General features: G+C 41.3%; 1 protein-coding gene across 3 annotated transcripts; it reads right to left on the reverse strand.

Annotated features, from left to right (window-relative positions):
- Window positions 1–1638: 1638 nt before the first annotated feature.
- Window positions 1639–17863, reverse strand: LOC112255915 (cathepsin F). Of its 3 annotated transcripts, none has more exons than XM_024428755.2 (13): window positions 17300–17863; window positions 14214–14324; window positions 13358–13439; window positions 13149–13237; window positions 12983–13061; window positions 12757–12870; window positions 11833–11981; window positions 9915–10011; window positions 9605–9805; window positions 7833–7897; window positions 7611–7701; window positions 7450–7508; window positions 1639–3122 (listed from the first exon to the last, which is right to left on the reverse strand). In XM_024428755.2, the coding sequence occupies exons 1-13, from the start codon at window positions 17531–17533 to the stop codon at window positions 3048–3050; spliced, it is 1446 nt and encodes a 481-aa protein (XP_024284523.1). In that variant the 5' UTR covers window positions 17534–17863; the 3' UTR covers window positions 1639–3047. The 3 variants fall into 3 exon arrangements, with proteins under 3 accessions (XP_024284523.1, XP_024284525.1, XP_024284524.1); XM_024428757.2 differs by having other exon boundaries at window positions 13173–13237; window positions 17300–17861; XM_024428756.2 differs by having other exon boundaries at window positions 12983–13064; window positions 13173–13237; window positions 17300–17855.
- Window positions 17864–19044: the final 1181 nt, after the last annotated feature.

Here is a 19044-nt window from a genome sequence, read left to right on the forward strand (position 1 = left end):
GAGCTATGAAAAATATTTTATTTCTCGAATGTGTTTATAGCGGCTAAGAAACCAAAAAAAACATATGCGCTTTCTTTCCTTTTCAGCAGCTCTTACCCCAGTTTCACTCTGACACTTATGAAATGCTTGTAATTATACTTCAGTATTTCATAGTAACATCTGCCAAAAATATCTAAAAGACACTGAAGCAGCAAACTGTGTGGTAATTAATATTTGTGTCAACTTTTGGCCATGACTGTATAGCCTTATCATGGCATCAGTCTGTCTTGGTATTTTAACCTGTGTGTCCTGATCGCATCTGGTGTGGATAGACAAAAATCAACTTGTGCGCAATGGCGCGAGTGCGGTCTGGTCAGCATGTAAGTTTGTAGTCACCATCACATGCTGACCACATGCTCAAGTGTCTGACCACACTCCAGTCGGTAGTAATGCACTGTAAAGTTGGTTGCCTACCTCCATATTAAGTCCAAAGAAGAAAAAGAAGCCCATAGGAAGGAGGAGAGATGATGAGAAACTAATTCGGTTTACAGTTTTATCTGTGGATTAATTGTCGGTGTAGAGGACCTTGTGCATTTCAAGTAAAATAATAACAATAACAACAAAATGAAATAATAAATAAATTGCCATAAATGTTTAATAATTTTCGACCTTCCAACAAATTAATATAATTGGTTCAGAGTATGTTTTGATATGTCAACCTACGTGTCCTGATCGCTTCTAGTGTGGGTGAACAAAATCAACGTGCTCGCATCCGGTTTGGTCAGCATGTTATAGTGCAATTAACGTACGGTTAAGTGTTGCGTTGTGGCTTTGCCAGCATGCATCTAAAAACATTTTTTGAGTTTGCCCCACCAAGATTTACATGCTAAAATCACCACTGGGTATTATGACTCATGTTGTGGTACTCCGAGTTAACAGATAGCAAAAATATGAGCATAACATTGTAGGTGGCATACATATCCAACAACAATAAAAATACAAATAAATGTCAGCCAGCGCAACGTGAGGCCGTAAAATGAACAAGTTTTGTTTTGGGCCAAGTGGCAAGCTGTCCACACCAGCTGGCTGGCTGGTTGGCTAAGTAAACAAACAAAGCCCGCACCATACACAACCAGCTAGCTAATGGTCAGAATTATTCTAGATCTTATGTTATGAAATTATAGAAGATTAAGATTATGATATTATATAACGATGTATTTCTAGATATTCCTTGGTAAATCTAGCTAAATTAAGTTAACACCCACATACACTTGACATTAGCCACTTTGTACCTTGTACATCTGAACTGCAAAAAGGTGTATCTTCACTGTAGGTCAAAGATTCTGGGTTGTCGAATGGCATGTGAATTATGAAAAAAATATTTTATTTCTCGAATGTGTTTATAGCGGCTAAGAAACGGAAAAAACGTATGCGCTTTCTTTCCTTTTCAGCAGCTCTTACCCCAGTTTCACTATGGGACTTATGGAAAAGAGTTAAAGCTAGCAAATATATTTATAACTAACCCTTCTGTCTGTAGTTGTATTATTTTCCTTGTCTGGGGAGCATTCAAGAACCGAATGCTGCTGTGAATAGATATGTGTTTCTCCAATGAGCCAGACAACATAGATATGGACGTCGGAAATGACAGCTCACAAAAGATAAAGGCTAAAATATGTTTTATTCAACCTTAGTTTGTCTAGTTACACAGCACAGCAATATGTAACACAGTTAATAGGCTACACATCAGCCAATGTATGAGCCTTTTAAAATCTCAGAAACCATGCGAACCCACTCATTCTAAATACTAGTTGTACAGCGAAGTTGTAAATGGTAAACAAGGGAGATTGACATTACATGGTATTGCACTGAGCAAGTTACAACAGAGGGGAAACTAGCAAAAATGCACAAGCATTAATTCTAGAGCATCAGCAGAGTGGTCACATTCAGGGGAACATAACGGACACCAAAAAGCATTTACTGAACTCATTTAGACTCTGTTATTGTAAAGAGATAGGCAGAGGTAAATTCTGGCATCTAAAACACAACAATTAAATAAAATATTCTAAAAGATTACTATACTGAACAAAAATAAAAGCAACATGTCATGTTGGTCCCATCTTTCATGAGCTGAAATACAAGATCCCAGAAATGGGATACGTACAAAAAGCGTATTTCTCTAATTGAGTGCACACATTTGTTTACATGCCTGTTAGTGAGCATTTCTCTCTGCCATGATAATCCAGCCACCTGACGGGTGTGGCATATCAAGAAGCTGATTAAACAGAATGATCATTACAAAGGTGCACCTTGTGCTGGGGACAATAAACACCCACAAAAAAAGTGTTGTTTTGTCACAACACAATGCTGCAGATGTCTAAAGTGTTGAGCAAGTGTGCAATTGGCATGCTGACTGCTACCCAGTGGGTGGGCCTGGCTCCCAAGTGGGTGTGCATATGCTCTCCCACTTGGTCATAGGCCCACCTATTCCCAAGTGGGTGTGCCCATGCCCAGTCATGTGAAATTCATAGATTAGGGCCTAATTTATTTATTTCAATAGAATGGATTTCCTTACATGAACTGTAACTCAGTAAAATTGTTAATTGTTGTATGTTTTGTTTATATTTTTGTTCAGTCTAACTAAAAATGTAAAAACCTACAGTAAAATCACAACAAAAGATCAGTACTACTTTGAAACTATAACTTAATCGGAGCTGGTTTGTTTTGGTAAAGAAGAATGAGGTGAGGTATGAATGAATACTGCCTCTTCTATTTCAAGGTGTCAACAGGTCTTCCAGTGCATTGTGCAGTGTTCTGACTACACAATTATGGGGGCAGGGTGAGTAGCATTGCAGTTTGGTAAGTTTGTAGGTGTGTGTGTGTGTGTACATGTTTGGGGGAGGGTGTTGGGTTTGTTTTTTGTGCCAGGAAAAAATTGGCATCAACTATTATTCCGGTCGTGTGTGTGTGTGTGTGTGTGTGTGTGTGTGTGTGTGTGTGTGTGTGTGTGTGTGTACGTATGTTGAAATAAATGTGTGTGTGTGTGTGTGTGTGTGTGTGTGAGTTCTCGACTAGTTCACAATGGCAGATGAGCACATCTTGTTGATCCCACAGAGCCTGGATCCCCTGTACAGGTAGTAGTAACCCTAGAAGGAAGGAACAGGCAACAAGACATGAACACAAAAATACACATCAAAACCTCTATTTGCACAATATGTTCCAAGAGTTCAGGCTTGACTTCACTAAGAAAAAAGGGTTCCAAAAGGGTTCGGCGGCTGTCCCCATAGAAGCAATTTTAGATCCAAGTAAAATTATTTGGGGTTCCACGTAGAACCCTCTGTGGAAAGGAGCAGGTAATGGCGCCGGAAGAGATGGCTGCCGGTTTACGGTCCCCTAACCAATTGTGCTATTGTCTGTTTTTTTGCGTTATTTGTAACTTATTTTGTACATAATGTTTCTGCCACCGTCTCCTATGACCGAAAAGAGCTTCTAGATATTATCAGGACAGTGACTATTCACCCCGTACTAGAAGATTTTTTCTTTAACGAGTCAGACGCAAAGGATTTACTTCAGACAAGGCCCTAATTCCTGTCATTGGCATGAAAAGGAGACGGAGATATCAGGGATGTAGGTCTGGGTGCCTTGTAAGGAACCGATGACGAGTGGGTAATCTGCCTCTACCATCAGTCTTATTAGCCAACATAAAATCATTGGATAACAAAATAGATGCGCTACACGCATGTACAGTGAGGGAAAAAAGTATTTGATCCCCTGCTGATTTGTACGTTTGCCCACTGACAAAGAAATGATCCGTCTATAATTTGAATGGTTGGTTTATTTGAACAGTGAGAGACAGAATAACAACAAAAAAATCCTGAAAAACGCATGTCAAAAATGTTATAAATTGATTTGCATTTTAATGAGGGAAATAAGTATTTGACTCCTCTGCAAAACATGACTTAGTACTTGGTGGCAAAACCCTTGTTGGCAATCACAAGGTCAGATGTTTCTTGTAGTTGGTCACCAGGTTTTCCCACATCTCAGGAGGGATTTTGTCCCACTCCTCTTTGCAGATCTTCTCCAAGTCATTAAGGTTTCGAGGCTGACGTTTGGCAACCTGCCTAAATGACTACTGACCCGTAGCAGTCATGTCTGTAGCTTTGAAAGGCTGGTCATGGCTCACATCAACACCATTATCCCAGAAACCCTAGACCCAATCCGCATACCGCCCCAACAGATCAACAGATGATGCAATCTCTATTGCGATATTGCAGAGCAGGCTGCAGTGCATCTGGTGAAGGACATGCACACTCGACCATCCACTGAATGACCTGCTCCCTCCAAAAAGAGGTAACTGCACCAACAGGCTCCTGAGAAACAGCCAAGAACTGTCCTGTATTACTGCCTGTACGAACCACCACTCTACCCACTGCTATCAGACTGTATAATAACTCTAGCTCTTAAATGGTTCTCCCAAAAATTATACATTTTAATATTTAAAATTTCCATCATGAAAAATATCCTGTAATGTTTACAATTGTTCAATATTCTATTTGTCACGTATTATGCGTTATGTATTTTAAGAATGTTTTGCAGTTATTACTAATGTACATTTTGCATTTCTTCAGTTTAATCTGTGCGCAAGAGAAAAAAAAACTCCACATTGCCCTTTCCCACCTGGACAAAAGGAACACCTATGTGAGAATGCTATTCATTGACTACAGCTCAGCATTTAACACCATAGTGCCCTCAAAGCTCATCACTAAGCTAAGGACCCTGGGACTAAACACCCCCCTCTGCAACTGGATCCTGGACTTCCTGATGGGCCACCCCTAGGTGGTAAGGGTAGGTAACAACACATCCGCCACACTGATCCCCAACACGGGGGCCCCTCAGGGGTGCATGCTCAGTCCCCTCCTGTATCCCTGGCCAAGCACGACTCCAACACCATCATTAAGTTTGCCGAAGACACAACAATGGTAGGCCTGATCACCGACAATGATGAGACAGCCTATAGGGAGGAGATCAGAGACCTGGCCGTGTGGTTCCAGGACAACAACCTCTCCCTCAATGTGATCAAGACAAAGGAGATGATTGTGGACTACAGGAAGAGGAGGACCGAGCACGCCCCCGTTCTCATTGACAGGGCTGTAGTGAAGCAGGTTGAGAGCTTCAAATTCCTTGGTGTACACATCAGCAAACTAACATGGTCCAAACTAGAGGTCGACCGATTAATCGGAATGGACGATTATTTAGGGCAGATTTCAAGTTTTCATAACAATCGGAAATCGGTATTTTTGGGCGCCGTTTTTTTTTTACACCTTTATTTAAATCTTTATTTAACTAGGCAAGTCAGTTAAGAACACATTCTTATTTTCAATGACGGCCTAGGAATGTTGGGTTAACTGCCTCGTTCAGGGGCAGAAAGACAGATTTTCACCTTGTCAGCTCGGGGAATCTTGCAACCTGTGACAAACAGTTAACTAGTCCAACGCAATAACGACCTGCTTCTCTCTCGTTGCACTTCACAAGGAGTTACGCAAATGCAGTAAGCCAAGATAAGTTGCTAGCTAGCATTAAACTTATCTTATAAAAAACAATCAATCATAATCACTAGTTAACTACACATGGTTGATGATATTACTAGATATTATCTAGCGTGTCCTGTTTTGCATATAATCTGACTAAGCATACAAGCATACAAGTATCTAAGTATCTGACTGAGCGGTGGTAGGCAGAAGCAGGCGTGTAAACATTCATTCAAACAACACTTTAGTGCATTTTGCCAGCAGCTCTTCGTTGTGCGTCAAGCATTGCGCCGTTTATGACTTCAAACCTATCAACTCCCGAGATGAGGCTGGCTAGTTAGTGTTTCAAACTTCACTCGCTCTGAGCCTTGGGTTGGTTGTTTCCCTTGCTCTGCATGGGTAACACTGCTTCGATGTGGTGGCTGTGGTCGTTGTGTTGCTGGTTCGAGCCCAGGGAGGAGCGAGGAGAGGGACGGAAGCTATACTGTTACACTGGCAATATTAAAGTGCCTATAAGAACATTCAATAGTCAAAGGTTAATGAAATACAAATGGTATAGAGGGAAATAGTCCTATAATAACTACAACCTAAAACTTCTTACCTGGGAATATTGAAGACTCATGTTAAAAGGAACCACCAGCTTTCATATGTTCTCATGTTCTGAGCAAGGAACCTAAACATTAGCTTTCTAACAAAGCACATATTGCACTTTTACGTTCTTCTCCAACATTGTTTTTGCATTATTTAAACCAAATTGAACATGTTTCATTATCTACTCGAGGCTAAATTGATTTTATTGATGTATTATATTAAGTTAAAATAAGTGATTTTTTTCAGTATTGTTGTAATTGTCATTATTACAAATATTTTATTTTAAAAATATATATATATATATATAAAAATTAAAACAACTTTTATAAATCGGCCGATTAATCGGTACCGGATTTTTTTGGGCCTCCAATAATCGGTCTCGGCATTAAAATCATAATCGGTCGACCTCTAGTCCAAACACACCAAGAGTGTCGTACAGAGGGCACGACAAAGCCTATTCCTCCTCAGGATACTGAAAAGATTTGGTATGGGTCCTGAGATTCTCAAAAAGTTCTACAGCTGCACCATCGAGAGCATCCTGACTTGTTGCATCAATGCCTGGTATGGAAACTGCTCAGCCTCCGACCGCAAGGCACTACAGAGGGTAGTGCATATGGTCCAGTACATCACTTGGGCCAAGCTGCCATCCAGGACCTCTATACCAGGCGGTGTCAGAGGAAAGCCTTACAAATTGTCAAAAAGACTTCAGCCACCCTAGTCATAGATTGTTCTCTCTGCTACCGCACGGCAAGTGGTACCGGAGCGCCAAGTCTAGGTCCAAAAGACTTCTTAACATATTCTACCCCCAAGCCATAAGACTCCTGAACAGCTTTTCAAATGGCTACCCAGACTATTTGTATTGCCCCCCCCCCCTTTTACGCTGCTGCTACTCTGTTTATTATCTTTGCATAGTCACTTTAACTCTAGCTACATGTACATATTACCTCAACTCACCGGTGCCCACCACCTGTAGTTATTTTACTGCTGCTCTTTAATTATTTGTTACTTTTATTTTTTACACTTATATTTCTTTAACTGCAGTGTTGGTTAAGGGCTTGTGAGTAGGCATTTCACTGCCTGTTGTTTTCGGCGCATGTGACAAATAACATTTGATTTGAAATGGAACTCAAAATGGTTCTATTTGGAACCAAAAGGATTCTACCTCGAACCAAAAGGGGGTTTACCTAGAACCAATGGGTTCTCCTATGGGGACAGCCGAATAACCCTTTTTGGTTCTTGATAGCACCTTTTTTCTAAGAGTAGGTTTTATGCATGCATTGTAAACAAATACACTGTTTGCAAATCCCCACATAACTCCTTGTCATAGAGATTCACTGTGACAGCTTCCTCTTACCTGTTCTCCATAGTCCTCTCCCCAGCTGTTCTTGATGGCCCAGAAAGGCTTGCCTTGACCTGTACACAGAAACAACCAGACACACATGACTCACACATTCTGACTCATCAGTGTTGTTATTACGCTAGGCTAATGTAAGGTAAATAAGTAGTCAGTCTCACGTTCTCCGTAGCCCACGAGCAGCACTGCATGGTCAATCATCCAGGGGTTGCAGAATATCTTCAGAGGGTGGGACACGCCCTTCCTGTAGAACTGAGGAGAAACAAGGAGAGAAAAGCAGGTGGGATTAGATAGATAGATACTAGTCACTTCATTGTTCAGTTGTGTTTTAGTGATGCTAATTTAAGTATCAATAAGGAGCATACAGCAGTGAGGCCTGTTACCTGCATTGCGAATGCGTTCAGGGCCACAGATACTGGTCCGTTCTCAGCCAGCCAAGCAGCGATTTCTAAACATAAAAAGGGAAGGAAACCAAGATTAACACATGAAGCCAACCCTCCTCCATCTGTACCGCATTGTTCAATCTTCATCCAAACCTTCAACCTATCATCTGTACCGCATTGTTCAATCTTCATCCAAACCTTCAATCTATCATCTGTACCGCATTGTTCAATCTTCATCCAAACCTTCAACCTATCATCTGTACCGCATTGTTCAACCTTCATCCAAACCTTCAACCTATCATCTGTACCACATTGTTCAACCTATCATCTGTACCGCATTGTTCAATCTATCATCCAAACCTTCAACCTATCATCTGTACCACATTGTTCAACCTATCATCTGTACCACATTGTTCAACCTATCATCTGTACCGCATTGTTCAACCTTCATCCAAACCTTCAACCCATCATCTGTACCGCATTGTTCAATCTTCATCCAAACCTTCAACCTATCATCTGTACCACATTGTTCAACCTATCATCTGTACCACATTGTTCAACCTATCATCTGTACCGCATTGTTCAATCTTCATCCAAACCTTCAACCTATCATCTGTACCGCATTGTTCAACCTATCATCTGTACCGCATTGTTCAACCTATCATCTGTACCGCATTGTTCAACCTATCATCTGTACCGCATTGTTCAATCTATCATCTGTACCACATTGTTCAACCTATCATCTGTACCGCATTGTTCAACCTATCATCTGTACCACATTGTTCAACCTATCATCTGTACCGCATTGTTCAACCTTCATCCAAACCTTCAACCCATCATCTGTACCGCATTGTTCAATCTTCATCCAAACCTTCAACCTATCATCTGTACCACATTGTTCAACCTATCATCTGTACCACATTGTTCAACCTATCATCTGTACCGCATTGTTCAATCTTCATCCAAACCTTCAACCTATCATCTGTACCGCATTGTTCAACCTATCATCTGTACCGCATTGTTCAACCTATCATCTGTACCGCATTGTTCAACCTATCATCTGTACCGCATTGTTCAACCTATCATCTGTACCGCATTGTTCAACCTATCATCTGTACCGCATTGTTCAACCTATCATCTGTACCGCATTGTTCAACCTATCATCTGTACCGCATTGTTCAACCTATCATCTGTACCGCATTGTTCAACCTATCATCTGTACCGCATTGTTCAATCTTCATCCAAACCTTCAACCTATCATCTGTACCACATTGTTCAACCTATCATCTGTACCGCATTGTTCAACCTATCATCTGTACCGCATTGTTCAACCTATCATCTGTACCACATTGTTCAACCTATCATCTGTACCACATTGTTCAACATATCATCTGTACCGCATTGTTCAACCTATCATCTGTACCACATTGTTCAACCTATCATCTGTACCGCATTGTTCAACCTATCATCTGTACCACATTGTTCAACCTATCATCTGTACCGCATTGTTCAACCTATCATCTGTACCACATTGTTCAACCTATCATCTGTACCGCATTGTTCAACCTATCATCTGTACCACATTGTTCAACCTATCATCTGTACCACATTGTTCAATCTTCATCCAAACATTCAACCTATCATCTGTACCGCATTGTTCAATCTTCATCCAAACATTCAACCTATCATCTGTGTCTTTCTCTCTGTGTACCCTACCCACTCGGCTCTCTCTCACGCTACTTTTTTCAAAGTGTTGTTCTCCTCCCACTCACCGTTCTCGTCCTTGGACAGCTCCACAGAGCTGTTGATGTAGGCGGTGACTTTGTCTGTGGTGAAGTCACAGCTCTGCTTCTTGCCGGTGTAGCTGTAGTCAGTCTCTGTCTCCAGACCACCCAGCTTCTCGATAGCTTCATATGCATTTGATGGAAGCCCGCCCCCACAGGCCTGGTCCACAGTATCACAGTCCACCAGCTCTGTGGGTGACAGGACATTGAACCAATCAATTCAAGGCTCTTATGGAGAAAAGGGAAACAGTACTGTTGTACAGGTAAGTGTATGATACCTACAAATGTCTGTGCTTACCTTGCTCAGAGAGAGACACTAGTTTGCCAGTTTTCACAAACCACTGGCCCTCAATATTGCCTGTCACTGAGAATGCCCAGCAAGAACCACACATGCCCTGCAATACAAACCACACAATCAGTCATACACACAGGCCATATCTACAGTATGAATGAAAGTATGACTTTTGTGTACCTATAAATGTTTAGTGAACCATCAAAGCAGAGTCATGAATACTTTATAAATGCTATATAAAGCCTTACGTTATTTGCCCGATCAGAAATACAAATCATACATACAGTGGGGCAAAAAAGTCCTTATTCAGCCACCAATTGTGCAAGTTCTCCCACTTAAAAAGATGAGAGGCCTGTAATTTTCATCATAGGTACACTTCAACTATGACAGACAAAATGAGAAAAAAAATCCAGAAAATCACATTGTAGAATTTTTAATGGATTTATTTGCAAATTATGGTGGAAAATAAGTATTTGGTCAATAACAAATGTTGATCTCAATACTTTGTTATATACCCTTTGTTGGCAATGTCAGAGGTCAAATGTTTTCTGTAAGTCATCACAAGGTTTTCACACACTGTTGCTGGTATTTTGGCCCATTCCTCCATGCAGATCTCCTCTAGAGCAGTGATGTTTTGGGGCAGTTGCTGGGCAACACGGACTTTCAACTCCCTCCAAAGATTTTCTATGGGGTTGAGATCTGGAGACTGGCTAGGCCACTCCAGGACCTTGAAATGCTTCTTACGAAGCCACTCCTTCGTTGCCTGGGCGGTGTGTTTGGGATCATTGTCCTAAACCAGCCACTTTTCATCTTCAATGCCCTTGCTGATGGAAGGAGGTTTTCACTCAAAATCTCACGATACATGGCCCCATTCATTCTTTCCTTTACACGGATCAGTCATCCTGGTCCCTTTGCAGAAAAACAGCCCCAAAGCATGATGTTTCCACCCCCATGCTTCACAGTAGGTATGGTGTTCTTTGGATGCAACTCAGCATTCTTTGTCCTCCAAACACGACGAGTTGAGTTTTTACCAAAAAGTTCCATTTTGGATTCATCTGACATTCTCCCAATCTTCTTCTGGATCATCCAAATGCTCTCTAGCAAACTTCAGACGGGCCTGGACATGTACTGGCTTAAGCAGGGAGACACGTCTGGCACTGCAGGATTTGAGTCCCTGGCCGGCGTAGTGTGTTACTGATGGTAGGCTTTGTTACTTTGGTCTCAGCTCTCTGCAGATCATTCACTAGGTCCCCCCGTGTGGTTCTGGGATTTTTGCTCACCGTTCTTGTGATCATTTTGACCCCACGGGGTGAGATCTTGCGTGGAGGCCCAGATCGAGGGAGATTATCAGTGGTCTTGTATGTCTTCCATTTCCTAATAATTGCTCCCACAGTTGATTTCTTCAAACCAAGCTGCTTACCTATTGCAGATTCAGTCTTCCCAGCCTAGTGCAGGTCTACAATTTTGTTTCTGGTGTCCTTTGACAGCTCTTTGGTCTTGGCCATAGTGGAGTTTGGAGTGTGACTGTTTGAGGTTGTGGACAGGTGTCTTTTATACTGATAACAAGTTCAAACAGGTGCCATTAATACAGGTAACGAGTGGAGGACAGAGGAGCCTCTTAAAGAAGAAGTTACAGGTCTGTGAGAGCCAGAAATCTTGCTTGTTTGTAGGTGACCAAATACTTATTTTCCACCATAAATTCATTAAAAATCCTATAATGTGATTTTCTGGATTTTTTTTTCTCATTTTGTCTGTCATAGTTGAAGTGTACCTATGATGAAAATTACATGCCTCTCATCTTTTTAAGTGGGTGAACTTGCACAATTGGTGTCTGACTAAATACTTTTTTGCCCCACTGTAAACATTTACAGTCGTACCTGTAGTCATCTCCAGTCTGTAAGACCATCTCTAAACCCGGTCCTACCTGGTTCTTGACGGGGCTGACCGCTCCATGCTCTCTCCAGTCCCAGTTGGGCGGGGCGGGGCCGCGGGGCATTACTGCAGGCTTCATGGACTGCTGGAGGTTCTGCTGGCTCAGCAGGGGGTTCAGGTACAGAGTCCTAAACTCCTCCTCTGGAGGGAGAGAAAAAGAGGGTAGAGGGAGGAGAGGAAGAAGAGATAAGGATTATTCACAGTGTACAGCTGAGGAGTTGTATTGTAGCTTTGTGGAACTAGCTTAGAGCTCTGCTACCCGACCAGAGCCCGACGGGCCCCGACATTATACATTGGGTTAGGGCCGGGTAGGGTCTGTTTTTTCATCAATAACTAGGGTACGGTCAGGACTCGGGTGTCATTAAATTGATCACTAACATTTTGAAGCTGAGCCATTTGCTCATGCTCTGCTGCAGTAGTCATATCCGACTAAGATCAAACATGGTGTCAGAGGTGTTTCAACCTCGTCAAATACAAGTCAGGAGACACTCAGAGTGCATGCAGAACAAGCTGCATGCAGGGAGTGAGTGACAGACAGACAGAGAGGAGCAGCAAATGGATTTACTAACGGAGGAGGTTATTTCTGATTTGGGGTTTTGAGCCGGGGCTTAAATTTGGCAGAAGTAATCGGGCCATTGGTAGGGTGGGGCCTGAGCGTCACAGGCATGGGTAGGGCTCGTGATTCAAATCCATTCCTATGCAGGGCTCTAAATCAACTACGTAGAAGAGAAATGACTCAACAGATTAGCTCTCTTTGCAAGGGAACATGTTTTAAACTGTCACAGAATCACACACAGGAAGTGCTGTTGCTCCAGAGAGGGCAGACGGTGAGCTCTCCAGCACGCTCAGTGGTTGTTCTGGAATTGCTTCAGGCTTGTTAATCTGCATTCTCACACATGCGCGTGCACACACACACCTGTGAGGTCGCTGAACTTGGTGACCCCGTACTCTGCTGTGCCCTGGTCCAGAGACTGGAGCTTCTCGGCAGTCTTCAAGTTCTCATGGAAGACACGCAGCCGCCGGTCAGCCTCTGTAGCAGCAAAGGTCAGACAAAAATGTTATGTTTAGATGTTTTACCGTCTCATCTGTGGAGGTGGATGGATGGTATTGTGTAAAATTATGGATTGACATTTATCTCTCACCCTCTTGGCTGCTGTAAGTCCTATTGTATCTGACCATGAACTCTTTGAACTGACCCAGAAGCTCAACAGAATCCACTGACTCCTGTCACAAAAGACAAGTTGATTATTCACAAGTAAATTAAATATATACGCATACAGAATAAAAGAGAAACTCAAAAACACATACCACAAACGCTATGTTTTCTATTACCTCAACTGGTTTGGTGGAGAGGGGCAGAAATTCAACTTTGTTGGTCTCAACTGGTTTGGGATCAACTGGAAACCAATGATCATGAAAAACAATTAGGATGTAGCTATGAGTATTTATACAAACAATCCCGAAACAAATAAATGCAAAGGTAACTTTAGTTCCACAGTTGAACCAATGACACTAACCTGCTGGCTGGCACTTCTGTTTGAGAAGGGTGGACTTGCTCTCCCAGGGAATGTCCCAGACCTCAAACACACATACCTCTGTCTGACAGAGAACACATCAGCAGAGAGAACATGGTTAGTGAGATAACCTGTGTTTATTTTATTGGGCTACTGTGTTCATGACTTCTTTATAGACAGTATATTAAAACGTAATGTATTGTTATGTGCACTTTAGGGAAATGTTGAAATGATTCACGTGAAATGAGATGAGCTGTTTAATAACAGGAGAATGGTACAGCACATAGGCCACATACAAAGGATATGTAGTGTAATGTTAACAATAATAACTCATTTCCTCTGTCAACAACAGTCCATTTCTGAACCTATACAGAAGTGAAGCACAGGAGTGAACAACACAAACACTTCGTTCCCTTGACCTTGGAGACATTTCTGATTAAGTTTCTGCTAAGTCATGAAAACAAATACAGCAGGCGGAACAAAGAGGGAACGGTAGCGGTCTGCTTGTGCACATAGCTGCAGTAACACTGTGTCAAATCCAAGTCATGAGAAGTTATTTACCTTGGTCACATGACTAGTGGAAGGGAGAGCTGAACAGATGTTTATAATAACCTACAGTAGACCCTGATACACACACAATGGCCTTGATACTGGGCACTCTTCAGTGTTGCCAGTTTATTTTTAATGAGTGGTTTAGGTACTGCCAATGTTCACCATTGCAAAACATTGGGGTTTTATTTGAGTTGATGAGGAGGCCTTAGTTTAGCTGTACTTTCCCTGGAACTCTCTCTCTCCAACAACCCACACCGTTATCATCCTAAAACAGAAAAACAAACAGACACACACATACTGGCCTCACCTTCAGGTTGTGTTCCTCTGGGTAGAAGTCACAGATCCTCAGTCTGGCAGCCTTTTTACACTGGGTGTTACTTAGTTCCACCGTGATGCTGTATCGGATACCCTTCACCTGCTACAAGGCAGGAAAAACACAGTGAAGGTGGCCTCTTTGAAAAAAGAAACATCAACTCTGCGGTTTTTGTTTTGCAATCTAGCATACCATTTATCTCTGACATCACTTTCAAGACCTAATCCAGTAATTATGGCATTTACAGGCCTAGCTAAACGGGCTGATTATGCTGGAAATTACAGGTCTCTTAGTTAGCTTGTCTGGCTGAGACAATAGGTTTGTTGAGACCAGTGTTGGGGAAGTTACTCTGAAAAGATGGTTTATCACGCTACCAATGACTTCACACTGAAAGACGTTAAGCTAAACTAAAAAGGTACCCTTAAGAAACATAGTTTACTGAACTAAAATTACCCTGGAAAAGTAGTTCATTACATCCAAACTACTTCGTGATAAATTATCTTATGTAAATCTGAAATGTCAGACTACAAATTGCAAGAACAGATCACATGTTAACAGAATGTGTAACAGCCTATTAAACACAAACTGTTTCAAGTGATCATTTGGCAGATCTGATGCTGAAAAAGCAAGAAAATTCTTGCCTACTTCACCCATATTTTATTTTTGCAAAAAGAGTAGTGTGTAGTTCAAGTAGTTAGCTACATGGCAAAAAAGTAGTTAACTACTTGAAAGCACTACCTTAACTACCACCAGACTACTGCAAAATGTAGTTTGATTAGTTGAGGCCCACGTTTATAAAATAAATAAATAAAATATAAATGCTTTTTGGCATTAATACGTGTCACATATCATTTTGCAAACAATGTAAAAAATATATATCATTGAGTTAATAAAGCCGCATACAAACATGGAATCTTTTTTGTTTTCTTGAGTAAGGGAGCTCCAAAATGCAGGTGTTTCAGCCTAGCTCCGTGCTTTCTGTGGCGGTGGCGCAAGCCAGCAGAAAATACGGAACGTTGCGCCGTGATTGGCTCAGTGTTCAGTCACTCATGGGGACACTACATCACCGCCAAGTCAAAGGGTAGAGGTCGGAAATTCAAGCCCCTTGGATGCTGCCATACATTAGAAGTGCCCATCCAAGAAGGCTCAAGGTCATTGGTCACAGATAAAATAAAATCACGTTATAGCTACAGTAGCTTTGATTGGACTGATCATGTCAACATCATACTTTCAAAATCTTAGCTAGCAGTCATCATCATGAATCAAGTCGACAATCTACTGGCAAATACTTTTTAATCATTGTCATATGAAGATAAATAATAAAGAAAAATTATAGATAAAACGTATCGGTGCTCATCGGCCATAAATATTACACAACAAGTTTGAAATCAACAATGAGTGGTTTGGAAGGAATCACTGGCTAACTGCAAGCATTGCAATGCAATCATTAGCCTGCTGTTCAGTGGAGTAGCTGTGTTGTCCCAAGTCTAAGATTAAGGGTGTCTTTTCTTAGTTTAAAATTATACATTTTCAACATTGGCCATGCTGTCAATGAACCATGCCATGCTCAAAACAACTTAACTCGGAACTGCAAAATCTGACTTTAGTGAGTTCAAGACAACTGGGAATTGGGAAAAATGAGTACGACTGGGAAAATATGTTTTGAACATTCATCCAACTCTTAAATTGTAAATCGGGAACTCTGGCCTCTTTCTAGAGCTACGACCTGAAGATCACTGACGTCATCATGATTCAACCCCCCCAGAGAATGCAGAGAATGCCAGACTAAATTTGCCCACAAAAGGACCAACACGCCACAACTAGGGGAGTCCAAAAATGTCTTGTATACTGCTGCATAAATTATGTAATATGCCAGAGAGATATGTATACTGTAGCTAAGAAAGTAATACTAAGTGTATGTTGTGTATTAAGCTGCTAGTAGCCCATGTGCCGCACCCTAATAATTTGGTCTATTTTTTCCTCTTAATTTCATGTACTGTTCTGACTTGGTGGTGCACATGTAGCCTATAACCTGTTTTAGAGAAATGTAATCATCGAATATTGTAAGACCTTTTGTCTGCTTATATGCCCCTTTTATTTATCCTATGGTTCTGACTTGGTGTACAGGCAGAACACTAAGAACTGCCCATGTTCTGAATTCTGTCGCTGTACATTTCAAAAGTGCTGATCAAATATTTATATTGACTACGTCCGTCCTAGCTCGCTCATTAATGACTGAATTGAAATTACGAATTGCCTCTTATCTGCTTGTTATCCCCTTATGCCATAGTTTGTACATCTCAATTATCTGTAGAAAGCACATTTGTTTAAGCAAGTCAACCATGTTTTTTTTAAAGTCAGTAAATGTTGTGAATGAATTGTTTCGCTGCCAGACAAGACTGAGCTGATAGCCTGTTTGTGGGCACTGTTTGTCACCGTTATAGTACAATGAATGTATTGTTTAGTGTTGTGGCTTTGCTGGCATGCATCCCACATTTATTTATTTTTGTCATGCCAAGATTGACATGCTAAAAATCGCCAGTGGATAGGAGTCATAGGACACTGGCATTATTCCTGTGGACATAAAATGTCATGTGGATATAGAGGCCTTACAGGCTATAGTCATTAGCAGTGGTGATTTTAGCATGTAAATCTTGGTGGGTGGAATGCATGCCAACAAAGCCACAAAAAATGTGGGGCTCGGCCCCACCTGCCCTGAATGACGGGTCGCCACTGTTCATTAGGCAGTATGAATAGGCTTAGCTAACCATGTGGAAAACTTCACTGAAAGCATGGTTAAATATTAAGAGTGCTTGGTTGGGCTGCAGTATAACAAATTAAGCTGAGTTACACAGATGTCATGCAGTTCAGATGCACTAGCACAGGTTGGTGCGCTCTGACGTAGGCGGCGGTATTATCTAACGAACTGAAATCTGTGATGGCCTATTCGCCACATATTATGGCCAACAATCACAATGGACATAAACTTCATTGTAGGCTAATAACATGTAATTATTTACATAGCACAAGTTATGACGTTACAATAAACAAATATTCATTTTCACAAGACTGTAGTCTACCTGTTTACTGGCAGAGAGGATCTTGCTAACTCTGCGAACGTGCATCGCATTGGACCCCATGTTATAGCGCTCTTCTGCAAACTTCAGTGCCTTCTTTAGACCTGGGTCGTTTTCCGACAAACGGACGGCAGACCCGGGTGCCCCCATCAAAGGGCCATCCAAATCGGCCAGAACCGAGCCCAAAACCGCTAGGATTAGGCAAAGAAGAACAGGGTGGCGAAATCCGACGTCCATGTTGACCCGTCTGTTTGTAGAGCAGTAAAACTCCAACCGAGGGTGGACGGTGAGATTATAAAACGGGATTTTTGTTTTCCTAGTTACCTATCAATGCCACAACAAATCAGAAGACCGCCCCAAATAGAAATGGTTACACAATGGTGACAATGGCCGTGTTCTAGAGGATCAAACCCGCAATGTATCATGGGTAAATTCTGACTGACTGACCGAGCAACAATAGTTAGTAGTCATTGACGGGTGATTTGTAGATCAGTCAGTCGGCAGTAGCCTGCAATCGTTTTGATGCTCTGAAACACGGCCATTGTTGTCTGAAACAACGACGGAACAATGGTGCGCGGAGCTACAGGGACTGGAAATATGCATATACCACCCTATGCATCCTACTGCTGCCTTGCTTCTGAAGCTAAATAGGGTTGGTTCGGGTCAGTCCCTGGATGGGAGACCAGATGCTGCTGGAAGTAGTGGTGGAGAGCCAATAGGAAGCACCCTTTCCTCTGGTCTAAAAAAAATCCCAATGCCCCAGGGCAGTGTAGATTGCAGTCTTTCGGATGGGACGTTAAACGGGTGTCCTGACTCTCCGAGGTCACTAAAGATCCCATGGCATTTATTGTATGCGTATGTATGTTAACCCTGGTGTCCTGGCTAAATTCTCATTCTGGCCCTCAAACCATCACGGCCACCTAATCATCCCCAGTTTGCAATTGGCTCATTCATCCCCCTCCTCTCCCCTGTAACTATTCCCCAGGTCGTTGCTGTAAATGAGAACGTGTTCTCAGTCAACTTACCTGGTAAACTAAGGGTTAAAAATAATAATAATAATAATAATAAGATATTAATACATATAATATTTGAATTAATATCCATTCCAGAGACAAGAAATGGTGTAATATCCTATTGTGAAGAGACTGGCTCAGACTTGGTGCCAAATTTTGAAATATTTCAACATCCAAAATATTACTCAACACCTCTGAAGTCTGTGATGAACTATTCCTTATGCAGATAAAGGAGAAATAACTTGTGCTGGTATGGGTGATACTGATATCAGTTTAGTGTTCTGTTTTGCCAGTTAACTGCCTGTATTCTTGTTTACTTCTTGTTTAATTATGGGTTATTTTGCAAATACAGACCTTAGATTTTGAAGATAAAATATTAATTTAGATTTTTTTTTAAATTTCACATCCATTTAAGTAAAGATGTTTATATATATATATATATATATATATATATATATATATGCTTTAAATATATACAGTGGGGCAAAAAAGTATTTAGTCAGCCACCAATTGTACAAGTTCTCCCACTTAAAAAGATGAGAGAGGCCTGTAATTTTCATCATAGGTACACTTCAACTATGACAGACAAAATGAGAAAAAAAATCCAGAAAATCACATTGTAGGATTTTTAATGAATTTATTTGCAATTTATGGTGGAAAATAAGTATATGGTGCCGTCTGGTTTGCTTAAATATAAGGAATTAGAAATCATTTCTACTTTTACTTTTGATACTT

The sequence above is a fragment of the Oncorhynchus tshawytscha genome, linkage group LG08 (genome assembly GCF_018296145.1).
Source record: "Oncorhynchus tshawytscha isolate Ot180627B linkage group LG08, Otsh_v2.0, whole genome shotgun sequence".
Classification (NCBI taxonomy): Eukaryota; Metazoa; Chordata; class Actinopteri; order Salmoniformes; family Salmonidae; genus Oncorhynchus; species Oncorhynchus tshawytscha.